The sequence below is a fragment of the Rissa tridactyla genome, chromosome 1 (assembly GCF_028500815.1).
Source record: "Rissa tridactyla isolate bRisTri1 chromosome 1, bRisTri1.patW.cur.20221130, whole genome shotgun sequence".
In the NCBI taxonomy this organism is placed as follows: domain Eukaryota; kingdom Metazoa; phylum Chordata; class Aves; order Charadriiformes; family Laridae; genus Rissa; species Rissa tridactyla.
This window is the reverse complement of record NC_071466.1, coordinates 72663954-72677814: the sequence shown is the minus strand read 5'-3', so window position 1 is coordinate 72677814 and position 13861 is coordinate 72663954. Positions and strand designations below refer to the sequence as shown.

The following is a 13861-nucleotide window of genomic DNA, read 5'->3' as shown; positions in this document are numbered from 1 at the left end:
ACCCCTTGCTACTGTTTTGCATGCTTTCCAGTGACACCTGTGGCAGCACCATACAGAGTACCTCAAAGTCTGTGGGAGAGAAGGGTAGAAAAGCTGCAGGTGTGTGGAGCAAGTACCTGGAGCAAGAACTTAGTTTAGTTTTACCATAAAACCAAACGTGGCTCTCAGGAGTGGGGCTGGGAGGGAGGCTGGGGGTGGAGTATTCAGGTTTTTTTTAAATTATTCTGAACCTGTGGTTGAGGGCAGTACAGACCACCCAGATAACACACACACACATATACATACAAATTAATACAACAGTGTGGGGGAATGGAGAAGCAAAATAGGCGGTGAAGGAGAGAATGTGGACAGAGCTAGAGCGCTGTGTTGTTGCCTTTGATTCTGAAAATATTGCATTCTTGTGCCTCTGAAAAATAATGATTCCCTGCTTTTAAATGAGCTCGTGTGTTAATGAGCGTGCTAGCTTAGAGGAGTTTCTTGGTAATCGCATTTCTGAATTTCACAACTGAATGCCAATTTCTTAATTGAGCACTCTGGTTTGAAAATTAAGATTTCATGCTTATTGTTTTAAATAGTTAGCTGAAGGCATTCACCAGACAGTCCAAGCTTGTATCTGTATAGGATTTAAGTTAGTTTTAAACAAAACAATAGGGGAAGAAATCCTCCCCCCGCCCCCAATAATGTGCTTGTCCGCGTTGTGGTGGAAGACTTACCGGCACAGTTACTCCTTTGTTAATTAATGGAACTGGCTGTGCAAGTCAATCACACGAACTAAGCTTTTGCCTGCCAGAATAGGTGGGAATTTGCTGAACTCTAGTAGCTCTGCCCACTTTCCCTTTCCATCCAGGCATCAAGGCATGGATTATCAGCTTATTTAAAAAAAAACAAAAAACAACAAACAAATAAATAACTGTTAAAAGGTAGGAAGAGAGCGAGGGAGAGAAGGAGAGAGGTTGTTAGGGATATAGACCTTTAAGCAGCACTTGAGCAAGACAAGTGTGCCTGTTTTTTCTACAGAGTACAGTTGACAAAAAGCGTGCCAGCCATCATGAGAGCAATGGCTTTGCCGGTCGCATTCACCTCTTGCCAGATCTCTTACAGCAAAGCCATTCCTCCTCCACTTCCTCCACCTCCTCCTCCCCATCCTCCAGCCAGCCGACACCCACCATGTCCCCACAGACACCCCAGGACAAGCTAACTACTAATGAGGTATGTCTTACACCACAGCTGGCTGCTTTCGTAGGGTCATAGCAGCATTGCCTAGTAGATAGTTTGCAAAGGAACTCCAGCCAATCTCCCCTGGTTTTTTTTTTCCTGTCACCTTTGTTCCCACCCCCCAAATAACACATTTCAGTTCTGTGTAAGAAGCCCTTAACTCTAGAGCAGTCCCACGCCAAACTTGCCAGTTTACTATTTTTGCTTCCTCCTAGTGAGTCATTAATTGCATGGCGTTCGTTTTAAACTAAACTTGACTACCACATTTTTCAAGCCAATACTCTCTTATTTTTTTAATTCTTTTTTATTCCGGGAGCAGTCTAATTGCTAGCAGCGTGCCTCTTAAAAAATTAGCGGTTAATTTTGGCTTTGTCAGTAAAGCCTGGGCTAGCAACTCCGCACGTATGAGGAGCTGCTTGTGGAAACTCACCCTTTGGGAGAGGAGGCGGCCGTGGAGGGATTTTGCTCTTTAAAGCTTGCCACGTGGGCTGGGTGAACAAATCAGGAGTTGCCCGGGAGGGTTGTAAAAGCCTGGGGTGTTGTTGTTTTGGAATAATGAATGGGGGAAAAAATCTTTGGGTTTTTTTTTTTTTTTTTTTTTTTTTCCAAGTATGTGTGTACTCTGAAAAGCAGCTGCGTAAAGATGACTGTTCTCCACCTGGTCGTGTCCAGGTGGAGAAGTAAGGCTTCACCACGGGGGAAAGCTCCCTCTTGCTGTCCTGGGCTGATGCTGGGACGATGCCTTCCCTTACTCACCAAGTGCTGGTGGGCAAGCCCAGTCCTTCACATGCGTGTAACCCCTCGGTGCAGAGGAGATGCGCACGTGTGAACGAAGGGCATCATTGGCCCCTTACCAACCCTAGCAGTAGACGAGGACCCCAGCATGGTGGCTCCACTCCCAGTTGGGTGGCCAGCCCGGCTTTTGGGGAGAGCCTCTTTCTGTACGCAAGCAGGAGTGGTACAGGGGGGAGCAAAACTCAGTGAAAAGAAGCTGCTGCTTCTCAGGGTAGAGCCTGTCCTGCCACGTTAGGCGTGCAAGTGCTGTGACGAGAAGGAGAGGTTGCGGTGAGCTGGGTAGGCTGATGGCAATGCATGTGTTCACCACAGGATCAAAAATGCTTCTGAACCACGTAGCAGGAGGGTGGGTGGGAGGGTTTCCTCCTGGAAATTCAGTTGGCACAGTACTTAATTTTCAGCTATGCTTCATTGGTCTTTGATCTTTCTAAAAGCACACTCTTGTAGGTTATAGAGATCAGTTGATTGATCCAGAGATATGCTTGCTCATTACTTTGATCTAAGCAATAAATAAGCAGGGTTCGGTTGACTCAGCTTGGGAAGTGGAGGCTGTGGCAGTGGCTGGTGACGAAGGGGCCTTTTGGTATTGAGCTGTGCAGAGGGGTGATACCCTCCTAAGACCCATTGCTATTTTTTCTGCAGAGAGCTGAGGCTTAGAAATATCAGAGGTTGAAGATTAGTTGGTGATAAAGAAGTGTCTCTAACTGCGTTTGTATAAAGCTGAGCAAAAACCTAGTACTGCTTGGTACAACTTACCCACATGCACGCCCTTTATGTATATACCTATTTTTTTTTCCACTTGTCCCATTCTGCTTCAGTATGCAATGTTGTCACTATAATACTAAACTGGCAAGGGTTTTTAAGTCGTTCCATTTCCACTTTTAACAGTTCATTGTTTCACTTGTCGTCTTCCTTTCTTTATGTTTTTTTCATGTTTAGATCACATAACTCAGCAAGCACCAGTGATTTTATCCACTACATATTCATAGCCTCATTATCACCGTTTGCTACACCTTCCACACTAATGAGCCCCTTTGTTCAATACAGGTTTAATATGTTGCTTTGTCAAATAAAGGTGGAAGAACCTGCTGCAGCTTTCTGGCAAGAGGCTCAGGTTAAACAAAATAGGGAGAATGAAAGGTAGTGGACACCGAAACATAAGCCATTGTAGAAGTAAATGCTTGATCCCAGATGGTTCTGATTTTGTTGCACGAGCCAATTCATAGTTTATTAAACTAGCTCACTTCAGGAGATGCTTCATAAATTCAAAAGTTGTAGGTAGTGGACAGCTTGCAGATAAGATAGTATACAGACATTTAAGCAGATCTTTAAAAAAGGAGACATTCCCTCGCTTTGTGCCTGATTGTAGTGGCCTGTCCTAAAAATCTTCGCTAGCAGATGAGGTGACAGGGATGGCGATTTAGCTAATTACATTTTGCTGTAACACGTGCAGTGTGCATATGTGTCTAGCTCAGGTGTGCTGCCTGCAGTGCATTGTGTATCTATAAAGGAAGTATAAAAGCTTGGGGAGGCTCTGTAGCATAATTCTGTAGTGACTTAAAAATGTTGGTTGTTGTTATCCGTGCTTTTTATTGTCATTAATATTAATAAAGTTGAAATTTACATTGCAGACTCAGTCCGCTAGTAACACACTCCAGAAACACAAATCTTCCTCCTCCTTTACACCTTTTATAGACCCCAGATTACTACAGATTTCTCCATCTAGTGGGACAACTGTGACTTCTGTGGGTAAGTAAAGCAGCCGAAGACGACAATTGAAAAAGGGTTCAGTGACTTTAGTGGCTCTTTAAAGTACTTGCAAATTTTGCCATCGTGCTTTTTATTTGATTTGCAATGGATTGCATAGTTTATTTCTTTTTCCATTTACATTTCTTACAAAAAGAAAGGCTTGCTCAGTATTTTCGGTTACTGATTTGGGTTGTATTGTGTAAAGATTATATAGCCAGAATTTAGCACTTGAGGGATATTACATGTGCTTTACTTTTCTTTTTTTCAGTAGGATTTTCTAGTGAAGCAATGAGATCAGAGGCAATAAGGCAAGACCCTACGCGGAAAGGATCAGTTGTCAATGTGAATCCCACAAATACGCGGCCACAGAGTGATACCCCAGAGATTCGCAAATACAAGAAGAGATTCAATTCTGAGATACTGTGTGCTGCCTTATGGGGTAATGCAAACCTGTTCCTCCTTTGCCTTCTGCACTTCTGAAGTGCAGACTTGCCAGGTGGTCTTCGAGAACGTATCTCTGAAACCTTAATTGTTTCTCTACATTTATTCAATGCTTATTTACATCTTTTTGTTGCAAGAGCTGCTTATTATTATGCTGCTTCTGCTTTGATATAATTTCCTACTGCTGCATATAGTGCTTCTGATAGCACAGTTCAGACTTCATTCAGCTGATCGGGGTGTCCTTTTCTCTGTAGCCCCCGTTAGTATATCACTTGTGATGTTTGGGAACTTGTCATCTTTGCATTGTACAACTGGTGCACATGGGCTACCTTCTTGAGCCTCTTGCTAATGTATTGTTGCAGAGCTTGATCAGGATGTGTTTCGTAAGATGACTTTCCACCTCAGTCATCAGTTTATGTAGGAAGGAAGAGGGGAACGAGAAGGGTAGGAGGGACATTTTCCAGTGTGAGACTGTGGCTTGGTTTCATTAAGAGTGGTTAGTGCAGAGAGCAGCTGGGTATGAGGTGTCAGCTGACCGAGTGTGTCTGGCCTTCTTGTCACAAGGGATAATTTATGTCAGAGGCAGACAATTAGTCAGGATCCTACACTGGTGAAAGGGCTTGTTGCCTGCTACAATGTGGAATCCCTGCTGCAACACCCAGTGAAAGCTTTTCTCTGCTGTGTCAGTTCTTTCTTGGCCAGAAGCTATGGGGCCACCTGAATTTTTTTATTATCTAGATGTTAATAGATGACGCGTGTGTATATTATGTACATATTTATCTAGTATCCCTAAACATAACAGACTGTAAATGTACATGCATGTCATTTTAAAAACTATGAAGAAGAGAGTTGGCCGTTCCCCTGAGTCACACGATGATTGTATAGGTAACACAGTGCACTTGTCTTGTTTACATTTCCACAACTCTTTCCAAGGCTTTAGTTCCCTTTTGGGGTTATTTCCAGCATTTCTTGTTTCTCAGAACAGCACTATTGTCCTATCCTTCTTGCCTGCGAAGCCATGTCAATTAAATAGCTCTCCCAACACCTTATCTTCCTATCTGCTGTTCTGCTGCTTGCTTTATTTCCAGAATTTACTGGTAAGAATTTTTACCCCAATGCTATTTCTGCATGTATTCATATGAATAATTCTCTGATAAAAATGAAGACTTGTGCAAATGTAAACTTTCAGGCTGTGAGAGGGCGAAGGCAGAGAGAAATCATATGGGATCAGTAAAGATGACTCATAATTTCTCTGATCTGTCTTATTTTGCCAGTAGCAATTTGTGTTAATGGTTTTATATTTCTTTGATCTATGTATCTGACTGTCACGGTGATTTAAAGTATAGGTGTAAAATCCTAGAGGTGTTTTACAGCTGTAACAACGCACTTCCTTGTTGAACATTTAGGGCCAAACTGATGGTGATGCAAACTGGTACACATGCTTATTTCTTACTAAAGTTTAGCTTCCTTTACGCGTAAGCAAATTAAGCCATTTCATGGTGATGCCTCTTATTCAAAAAGAGCGGGGCGTGCTTGGCTTTGTTTTGCTTTGCCTTTACCAGTGGTAGTGCCATAGTATCTGGCAGGTTGCTGATCGCATTAGGTCGATGATGCTCTTCTAGTTCTGAGTGGTGAAAGTCAACGTTAATGACGTGGGTGCAGTAGCATAGATTTTTATACCCAGCCTCTACTTTCTCAGGAAGCTTTTCCATTTGTTTAGAGCTGCTTAATTGTAGGGTGGTGGTAGAAGAGCTTGTCTGGCTGTGAATAAAGACAGCGCCTGCGTTTTAAAATACAGGCACTGCTCGCCACCAGCGTACCCTACCTCATTAGCTTAATCTCAAAATGCATATAGCTAAGGGAAGGGGATGAACGCGCATGTGAACTCGAAGCAGAAACAACTACACTGCAAAGGCGGCAGAGGAGGCAACGAGGGTGGAGGCGGGAGCCATTGGGCAATGGTGCTCAGAGGGGAAGGGACTGTGAGGGAGCAGTTTGCATGTGGCTTTGTTTGAGCTGTAATCCACGCTGGAAAAAAAATAAATACAAAAATGTATGTCAAAGCTGGATGGCTGACAGCTTTAGTCAATGGTACTGGAGCTGCAGGCAGGAGACCGAGGTGCCGGACGCTTCCTCGGCTGGTTTGGTGCTGCTGCAGCCTGCACCGAGCCCTGCCTCAGCGCGTGCCTCGCTCTCTCTGCTTCCTTCCACCCCTTCCCAGTCTGAGCATGCCTCCCAGTATGGGAGACGGGTGGATGTGAAATGTCCCTGGGGGCCGTGGGACTGGAGCCAGCGGGGGCAGACCCAGATGGGGGATGTAGAGGTGGGAGGAGGTCAGGAAGGGGATGGAGGAGGCGTCAGCAGCTGCAGGAGAGCCCGGGAGAGCTGCAGGCCCTCTCCCAAGGCAGGCTCTGTGCCTGCCGGTATCTGTGGGCTCTCTTGCCTGGAGGAGGCAGAGGAGTAGCAGAGCAGCAAATCTTAGCAGAGAGATGTGAAAATGGAGATGTGTGATGGTTTCTGAGCTCTCCATGGGCTGCGTCTGTTTTTCTCATCCAGCCAGAGGCTTTTCAGAGTGCCCCCCAGCACCAGCAGCTCAGTCCCCTTCCCCATCATTACCTCCTCCTGCTTCCCCCTAACACGTGGTCCCCCTTGGGAGACACCTCCTGTCCCCTGGGTCAGCGTGAACATGCCCTCGTTCACGCAAACTGCTCCCTGGTAGCCAGGGTATTGTTTAGGTAGCATTCCTCAGCCTTGTGAGCAATACCCTTTTTGGGTACGGTGAGACGGCATGTCACTGCTATAGGTGCAGACCACAGTGAGGTACAGACTCCTGTGCTCTGGGACCACGTGGTGCATTAGAAAAGGTTCAATATGGGATCAGCCCAGATGATACATCCATTGGCACCAGTATAGTTATATCTGGGGATTAATGTCTGACTAGGGATTAAGGCCGTTAAGCAATATAACGATGATCATGTTGTGTCAGTTTGGCTTTTCTTATTTCATTATTTTATTGTGTTTAAGGATGACAAGTTTTATATTGTGATTGCAACATAGAAGTCTAATAATGCAAGTCATGCATTTGGGTTGATTTCCATTCCCTGTACTGTATCTGACTTGTCTCTGCATACTTGTGAGGTCCTAGACTGAAACACTATTGCAAATAAATAGTCATGAAATTTAAGAGTGACAATACATTAATAGATTTTTAAAACTTGGTCTCATATATATATATATATTTATTACTAAAACATGTAATTGATTTTTAATGCTAAGGTTTTGTTGACTCTTGGAAAGTGTTCCAGTGGATGCGTGGACCTTTGTAGAAAGAAACTGGCCTACTGACTTCTCTCAGCTGTATTTGCTTGATCTTTAGGAGAACTCTGTGGAAACACAAGATTACTGTAATTCCTCTAGGTGTAACATTCAGATGGAAAAGATTGTTGGGAAGCTGAGGACCAACCCTGTGCCTATCCTTTTTCAGGAGGGCTGCACCACAATCTGTTTCTCCCTGTGGAGACCAAGCCCCTGACACTGCTTTTTTGCAGTGTCCTTGCCAAGAACGTCCTGTTACCAGCCCCTCTATCAATAGCTAATACATCTTCAGAAGACACAAGCTTGGGTACCACTTTGTCCTTCACCCCTTCTCCAACATTAGCATCCCTTTTTGTTTGCGAACAGGTGCTCTAGGAAGGTCTCCATGGTCTACCAGTCTCTCACTCTCTTGAACACTGCAATTTGGTGTCACTAGTCACTGCAGGCAGGTAATGTAGACAGCCTCTACATCACGAGATCTTTTAGGCTGCAAGCAGCTGAGATACAACCACCGGTGGTTAGACCTGCTTGAAACAAGACAGTTGCTATATTAAGCATCAGTTCATTAGAATATGTGGAAAATCTGCCTACTAACTTGGATCTCTGTTTCTTCTAGGAGTGAACTTGTTAGTGGGCACTGAAAGTGGTCTGATGCTGCTAGACAGAAGTGGTCAGGGGAAGGTTTATCCGCTCATCAATCGAAGACGATTCCAGCAAATGGATGTGCTTGAAGGGCTGAATGTCTTGGTGACAATTTCTGGTAAAGTTGACTTTTCAACATGATATTTTCCTGCTTTTGGCATGGCCTGACAGAACGCTTTTCTTGGCAGCCTGTGTGTTGAGGGGGAAGTCCTGACTTGACTGAAGTCAGTGGGTTTTCCATCATTTCGCCTCCCTGAGTCTACAGTTTGTTTCTGCAAGTGAATCATTTTCCACACAACACCCTGTGCCTGCTTGCCCCCTATCCTTCCTCTTGTAGGGTGACCTTTAAAAATGCTGCACGGTTTTGGGGGAAACGGCCGGCTTTGTTTGTTTGGGGAGCTGTGAGTTACTGTTTTGTGAAGTTTGTAAAAATGCCATTCTTCCCCTCCGTCTTTTTTACTTTCAACCTGGCCTCTTTCTAACCAAAACATGGATTTGCTACTTGGTTTTAAAGACATCTTGTGTGTTAAAATCTGTAGAGTGGGAAATGCTCTTGCGAAGTAAGGAAGTAAAAGTGATGTGGAGTGAGCGTGTGTGTGTTTGAGAGAGAGGGGAGTACACTGTGTACGTGATTTGGAAATTACCGGTGTGAGAAGGCAGATCGGTGAAGCTTTTGGCCTTGTCTCTCACTGGGTGCAACTGCAGACAAGCAAAGCAACGGGAGATGAAGGGTGGTGGTGATTGTTGTGTTTGTTTTGTGTGCACCGATGAAAAATGTGTTTTATGAAGCTTGAGGTTCCAGACTCTTTGACTCCAGAGAGTTATTGCATAAGGTTACCCTGCTGTTAAGCAACTTGATGTGGTGCACTGTTAATCTTTCTTCCCAGGTAACGTTCAGCCATTTACTTTTCCTTTTGTTTTAGTTTGTTTGTGAAATCAGACTTTGCTGATATATGACATACGTGATGGGGGAGGACGTTAAATGAGGTTTCTCACAGTGGCCCCTTTGTCGTTGTTCAGAGCCATCCAAAATTTTGTTGAGGCTCCAGAGGCCCTCTGACTCCACTGGAGGAGCTCTCTGGCTCTCCAAACACTTGTGCAAAAGGACATACACCTAGACAATTTAATGCATTAATGGTGTTATGCTACTATAGGTCCAAAGAACTGTGCCCATGCTGGTGTTGTCAACATGGGACTTCATTTCTGTCTAGAACAACCGTATTTTATTGGCTCGTTGCTTGCTTCTTTCTCAGCTACAGCTATGCTGTGAAATCTTTAAAAAGAAAAGATGAGTCAAGGAAGGTTTAAAAAAACACAACCTGCTGTGTGTTCTTTTGATGCCTAATGCTGTGTGTTGAAATGTAAGCTTTTTGAGAAGCACCATTTGATAGAGTTTATTCTATAGTAGACCTCACAAACAGAAATACTGTGTGATCCATCTTGTGTAAAATCTGTTGGTTTGAAGCATACCCTACACAGGCGACAAGTGTCTGTGATTCAATCTCGTGTGTAATTGTTTTAGGTTTATTTACGTTTGCGTCAGTCACCATCTGAGTACCCTGACACATCCGTTTTCTTTGTTTCCTTCAAACCTATTGCTTCCTCTGTGGAGACACGCTACATTAACCCTTAAGAAATCGGCTGATCTTTGGTTTATGCCTTCGTCTCCGTCCCATCTGCTGCGTTTTATGGGGGGTTACTGGGGTATGAGGCAGGAAAGAGGCATCCCAGCCCACCAAGAGGCAGGGCAGGGCAAGCACCCTTGGTGAAATAGTGATGCTTTTATGCTCAGGGCCCCCCTTACCTTCCTGTTCCGGCCTCTGCGCTGCAGTTCTCAGTTTAAGCTACCCTCATGCTGGACTTCTCTTAGGGTCTTTTTATTTATAGTGAGTTGCTCCACCGCTCCAGCCAAACTGGGAGCACTGACACGGGGATGTGCTTCTGCAAATGGTGCGTTTTGGCAGCTTGGTTATGGAGGTGCTCCCGGGCTTTGTTCCAGGACTGCGTTGTTGAGCTCCCTGCAGCGCTCTCGGCCATATGTTCTCTCCACTTTTTTGGAAAGTGGTGTGCTATGAGATCAAGAGCTTCTACAGCTTTGCGGGTCAAAGCAAGGTGGTTAATCAGTTCTTCAGTCCGTACTGTTGGGAAGCAGAAATGTAGTTTCGGCTGCTCAGATAACACAGTGCTGAGAGTCACAATAGTGCTGAAGGAGAGAGCAGCAACGTGCGTACAGAACATGCTCCGCTTGTGGCTCCCTGGGAGTTGCGCCAGCCCAACTGGATGATGGTGGCACTCAGGAAGGTAGGAGGGGATGACAGAGTAGAAAAACTGGTTGGAATCTGCCTGCTTAATAATTAAAAACCAGAGTGACAATAAAAACAAAAACTCAATATAGGAAAAGGAGCTTTGCATTTGAAACTATGTCTATGGGAGAATCAGAGCCATGAGTCCTCATATAAGTCGCTGACTGATAGTTCGTTTGATGGCTGGAGTAGAGTTTTCTTTCTTATTTCATGACCATAACAATTAGAAAAAAAAAAAAAAAAAAAAAAAAAAAGAAAAAAAAGAAAAAGAAAAGAACAGGTTTTTGAGAGCTGTTTAAACTGACTGGTAGAGATTTACAAGCAGAAGGGTCTAATCCCCCCACTACCAGTATGAACATTAAGAGCAGAATAACTTGTTGAAATACACGCATAGCCATGTTTATATAATTAACCGGTCCTGCGCTTTTCATGTCAGGCTGCTGAGAGGCAGAGGAATTTCCTGTCTTGTGACTTTCCTTGTGGTCTAGACACTAAAACACAATGGAAACACACTTGAGATATTTCTCTGTTGTTGTTTTGAAAAATGTTTCTGGTTGGAGAGAAATACCCTGGTGCACATCATGTGAATTAAAAAAGAAAATATAAAAAAAAATTAGCCACGTGCTGGGAAGTTCCCGTGTGTGCTGTTTATTCTGACTCCTCGAGTTGGACTAAGCTACTGGGGAAGCTAAAGACATGGAAATAATCTGAGAGAGAATTTGTCTCCCGGTGAGCAGGGACTTGTGATGGTTTTGAAAACATGCCGTGCATTGTACTGGCCGTGAGCCCTCTGAGCTCTTCCTTGCCCAGAGCTGCAGTGAATTCTGGTCAGGACTATGTTCCCTATTTTTCAGTGTTTCTAAAAGGGCCCTTGTGGCTATTGTTTGCAGTACGGGAGGACCTTTCCTTGGTCAGATGTAGGACTTCTGGGAATATTGTTTCCTGCTTCAGTCCCTTTTCCAAGTCTTTAGAAAGCTACGGGAGTGGTGGGGCATGATCCCTTTATGAAACATGGCTTAATAAATATGAAGTCAGGCAATAAATTAGGGTGCTCATTTACTGCTAAATCTGCTGTCACATTTCTACTGGGGATAAACAAAGGACAGTGCAACGTTACTTTACATTTCATTTCATGTTGTCAGAGCAGAGGGGCTTTTAAAATTAAATAGCAGGTACAGTATTTGAAAACGGGTCTCCAGTTCCACTTTAAATTTAAGCTCAGTGAAAAAATTTTTGACTTTGAAACTGCTGCCTCTTTCCCTCCTGTCTTTCCCCATCCAAGGAATCATAAAAAGATCTTTTAGACCATGTGTCTTTGTAGCAGAATGGCTTCGTGGTGCTGAAGTCCATGGAGCAGCCCGTTTGCAAGCTGTGCTTCCCCGTGTGCTGCCCCAGTCCCTGCAGCTGCTTTTCCCTCTGTTAGGGGATTCCCTGCGCCAGGAGGGACCCCAGTGTGGAGCTGGCTGGGCACAGCAGGATAGTCTTAGCACCCAGGCTTCGTGTCCTGCTGCAGGCGGTGTCCCCTGATGCTGTATATCCATACCTGCCTCTGAAATGAAGAGCCAGCTGTGAACCGATCTGTCAGTAGGCATCATGTGAAAACGTAAAAGGCAAATTAAAGACATTAGCTAAACTCTGTAGCTCTATTTGGCTGGCAGGCTTCCAGGTGGACCATCCTGACAGGTCAGGGCTTTCTGCAGCGTAGACCAGCACTGTGTCACTTGACCAGCCCAGCGCTGACTGCAGTACATCTCATCTGTCTTCCTCTCAGCTCCAAGGGCCAGGAAACACTGTCCGCAGTCACCCGGATGCCTCATCGTGTCTGGTGAAGTACTACCATGGAGCTACTCCCCTGACAAGTTGGGTCCCTGAGAGCATCTCCTATTTCCTGTCCTTGCGCAGAGACCTCATGGAGCCTTACTAAATGGCTCCTAATCAAAGCAGGGATGATCTCTCTTCCTCGCCTCCAGCTTCATCTGTGGGACTGTAATGGCTTTGGGCCAATGGAGGAAGGAGGATGCAAGCTTTGAGTATATGCATTTAGGACCACCTTCTTGCTAGTTCAGCAAACGCTTTGTAGGCCATTAGTTGTTAAAGAATCACTGATAAAGTTTATCATGAACCTTGCTCTGCATTCAAAGAGGCCTTCTCGCATTGAGAGTTAAGAGTCTGAGCTGCATTTTGATGACCGTGGCAGATGCATTGTCAGTTGAAGATAGGGCAGCCTGGGCAAGTAGATTCTCTCAACCTGTGGAGAAGCAGCACCTCTTGCAGTTTCTGTGTGCAGCCTGATAAGTATTAACAGCCCTTGCAGCGCAAGGGGAGGGCTGCTGACAAAGCAGTTGTCAGCTTTTACCAAGCAGGTGAAGTTTGCACGGGCCGTGGGAAATTCTCTCACTGCAGTTTCAGATATTGTACATTTTTCCTTACAACAGAACTGGTGTAAAGTGGTTCAGTAATGAAATTGTTTAGTGCTGCTGTTTGGTGTGCTTTTCCACCAGGGGAATAATGAACAATCTTAATAAAACTTGACTAGTTCGTGTCTCCGAGGATGTTATAAGGGATAGCAATGTCCTGGTCGCTAACTGGGAAGAATTTGTAAAATACATTTCATCACCATATTCTTCTCGGCTTTTGCTTCCTTCTTTCAGACCAGTCTGACTCTCTTCTGAATGCTGTATAGATAATTTCAGGCCTCTGATTCCATTCTGCTCCTCTGCTACAGCTTTGTGTGAAAAAGAGCCATTCTGATTCAGCTGTATATTTTCTTTTTTTTTTTTAATCTCAGTGCATGACTGTCTGGTGCTTTTGTTGTGGAGTATAACCCTTTTCTAATGAAAGTTGTTTGCATCCTAAGCACCAGACAACCAAAGAGCCGTTCCCTTGAGTTTGTCATTTTATGTTCATGTGGTATATTACCCTGTGTCTCTGGTATTGATTATCGGGAAAGTGTGTGTTTGGGTGGAGTCTGGAGTAAAGCTGTTGTGGACGTAAAAACTGAGGGAGGCCTCTGTGGTTGCGGCAGTTTCTTCTTCATCGTCATTTTGGTTTGCTCTGCGGGGCTCTCTGTTTGCTTTGGCAGAGTCTTTTTTTTTTGCACTTATCTTCCTATGGAGATAAACCAATCTTTTTCATTTTGTGGCTAGGTAAGAAGAACAAGTTGCGAGTTTATTATTTGTCCTGGTTAAGAAATAAAATCCTTCACAACGACCCTGAAGTAGAAAAGAAACAGGGATGGACAACGGTGGGCGACTTGGAAGGCTGTGTGCACTATAAAGTTGGTGAGTAGTGAATGCAGTAATCAAATTGTCGGGATAAAAGCTGGCTGAGAAAGGGAACTGCAGTGCATGTAGCTACTGGGTTTAAGGTTTGGTTTTATTTCTAGCTGTCTTTTCTGTCCC

The 13861-nt window shown here is 44.5% G+C and overlaps 1 protein-coding gene across 9 annotated transcripts in view; it reads left to right on the top strand.

The window, feature by feature from the left end:
• Positions 1-13861, top strand: part of MAP4K4 (mitogen-activated protein kinase kinase kinase kinase 4) — a 167045-nt gene that overhangs the window by 142222 nt on the left and 10962 nt on the right. For 4 of the 9 annotated variants that reach the window (XM_054221923.1, XM_054224367.1, XM_054221080.1 and 1 more), the window contains 5 exons: positions 1018-1209; positions 3642-3759; positions 4028-4198; positions 8132-8275; positions 13607-13741. In XM_054221923.1, coding sequence (XP_054077898.1) covers positions 1018-1209; positions 3642-3759; positions 4028-4198; positions 8132-8275; positions 13607-13741 — 760 coding nt within the window. The remainder of the gene's footprint in view (positions 1-1017; positions 1210-3641; positions 3760-4027; positions 4199-8131; positions 8276-13606; positions 13742-13861) is intronic. The other 5 variants (XM_054181590.1, XM_054180741.1, XM_054222710.1 and 2 more) reach the window with 3 other exon arrangements.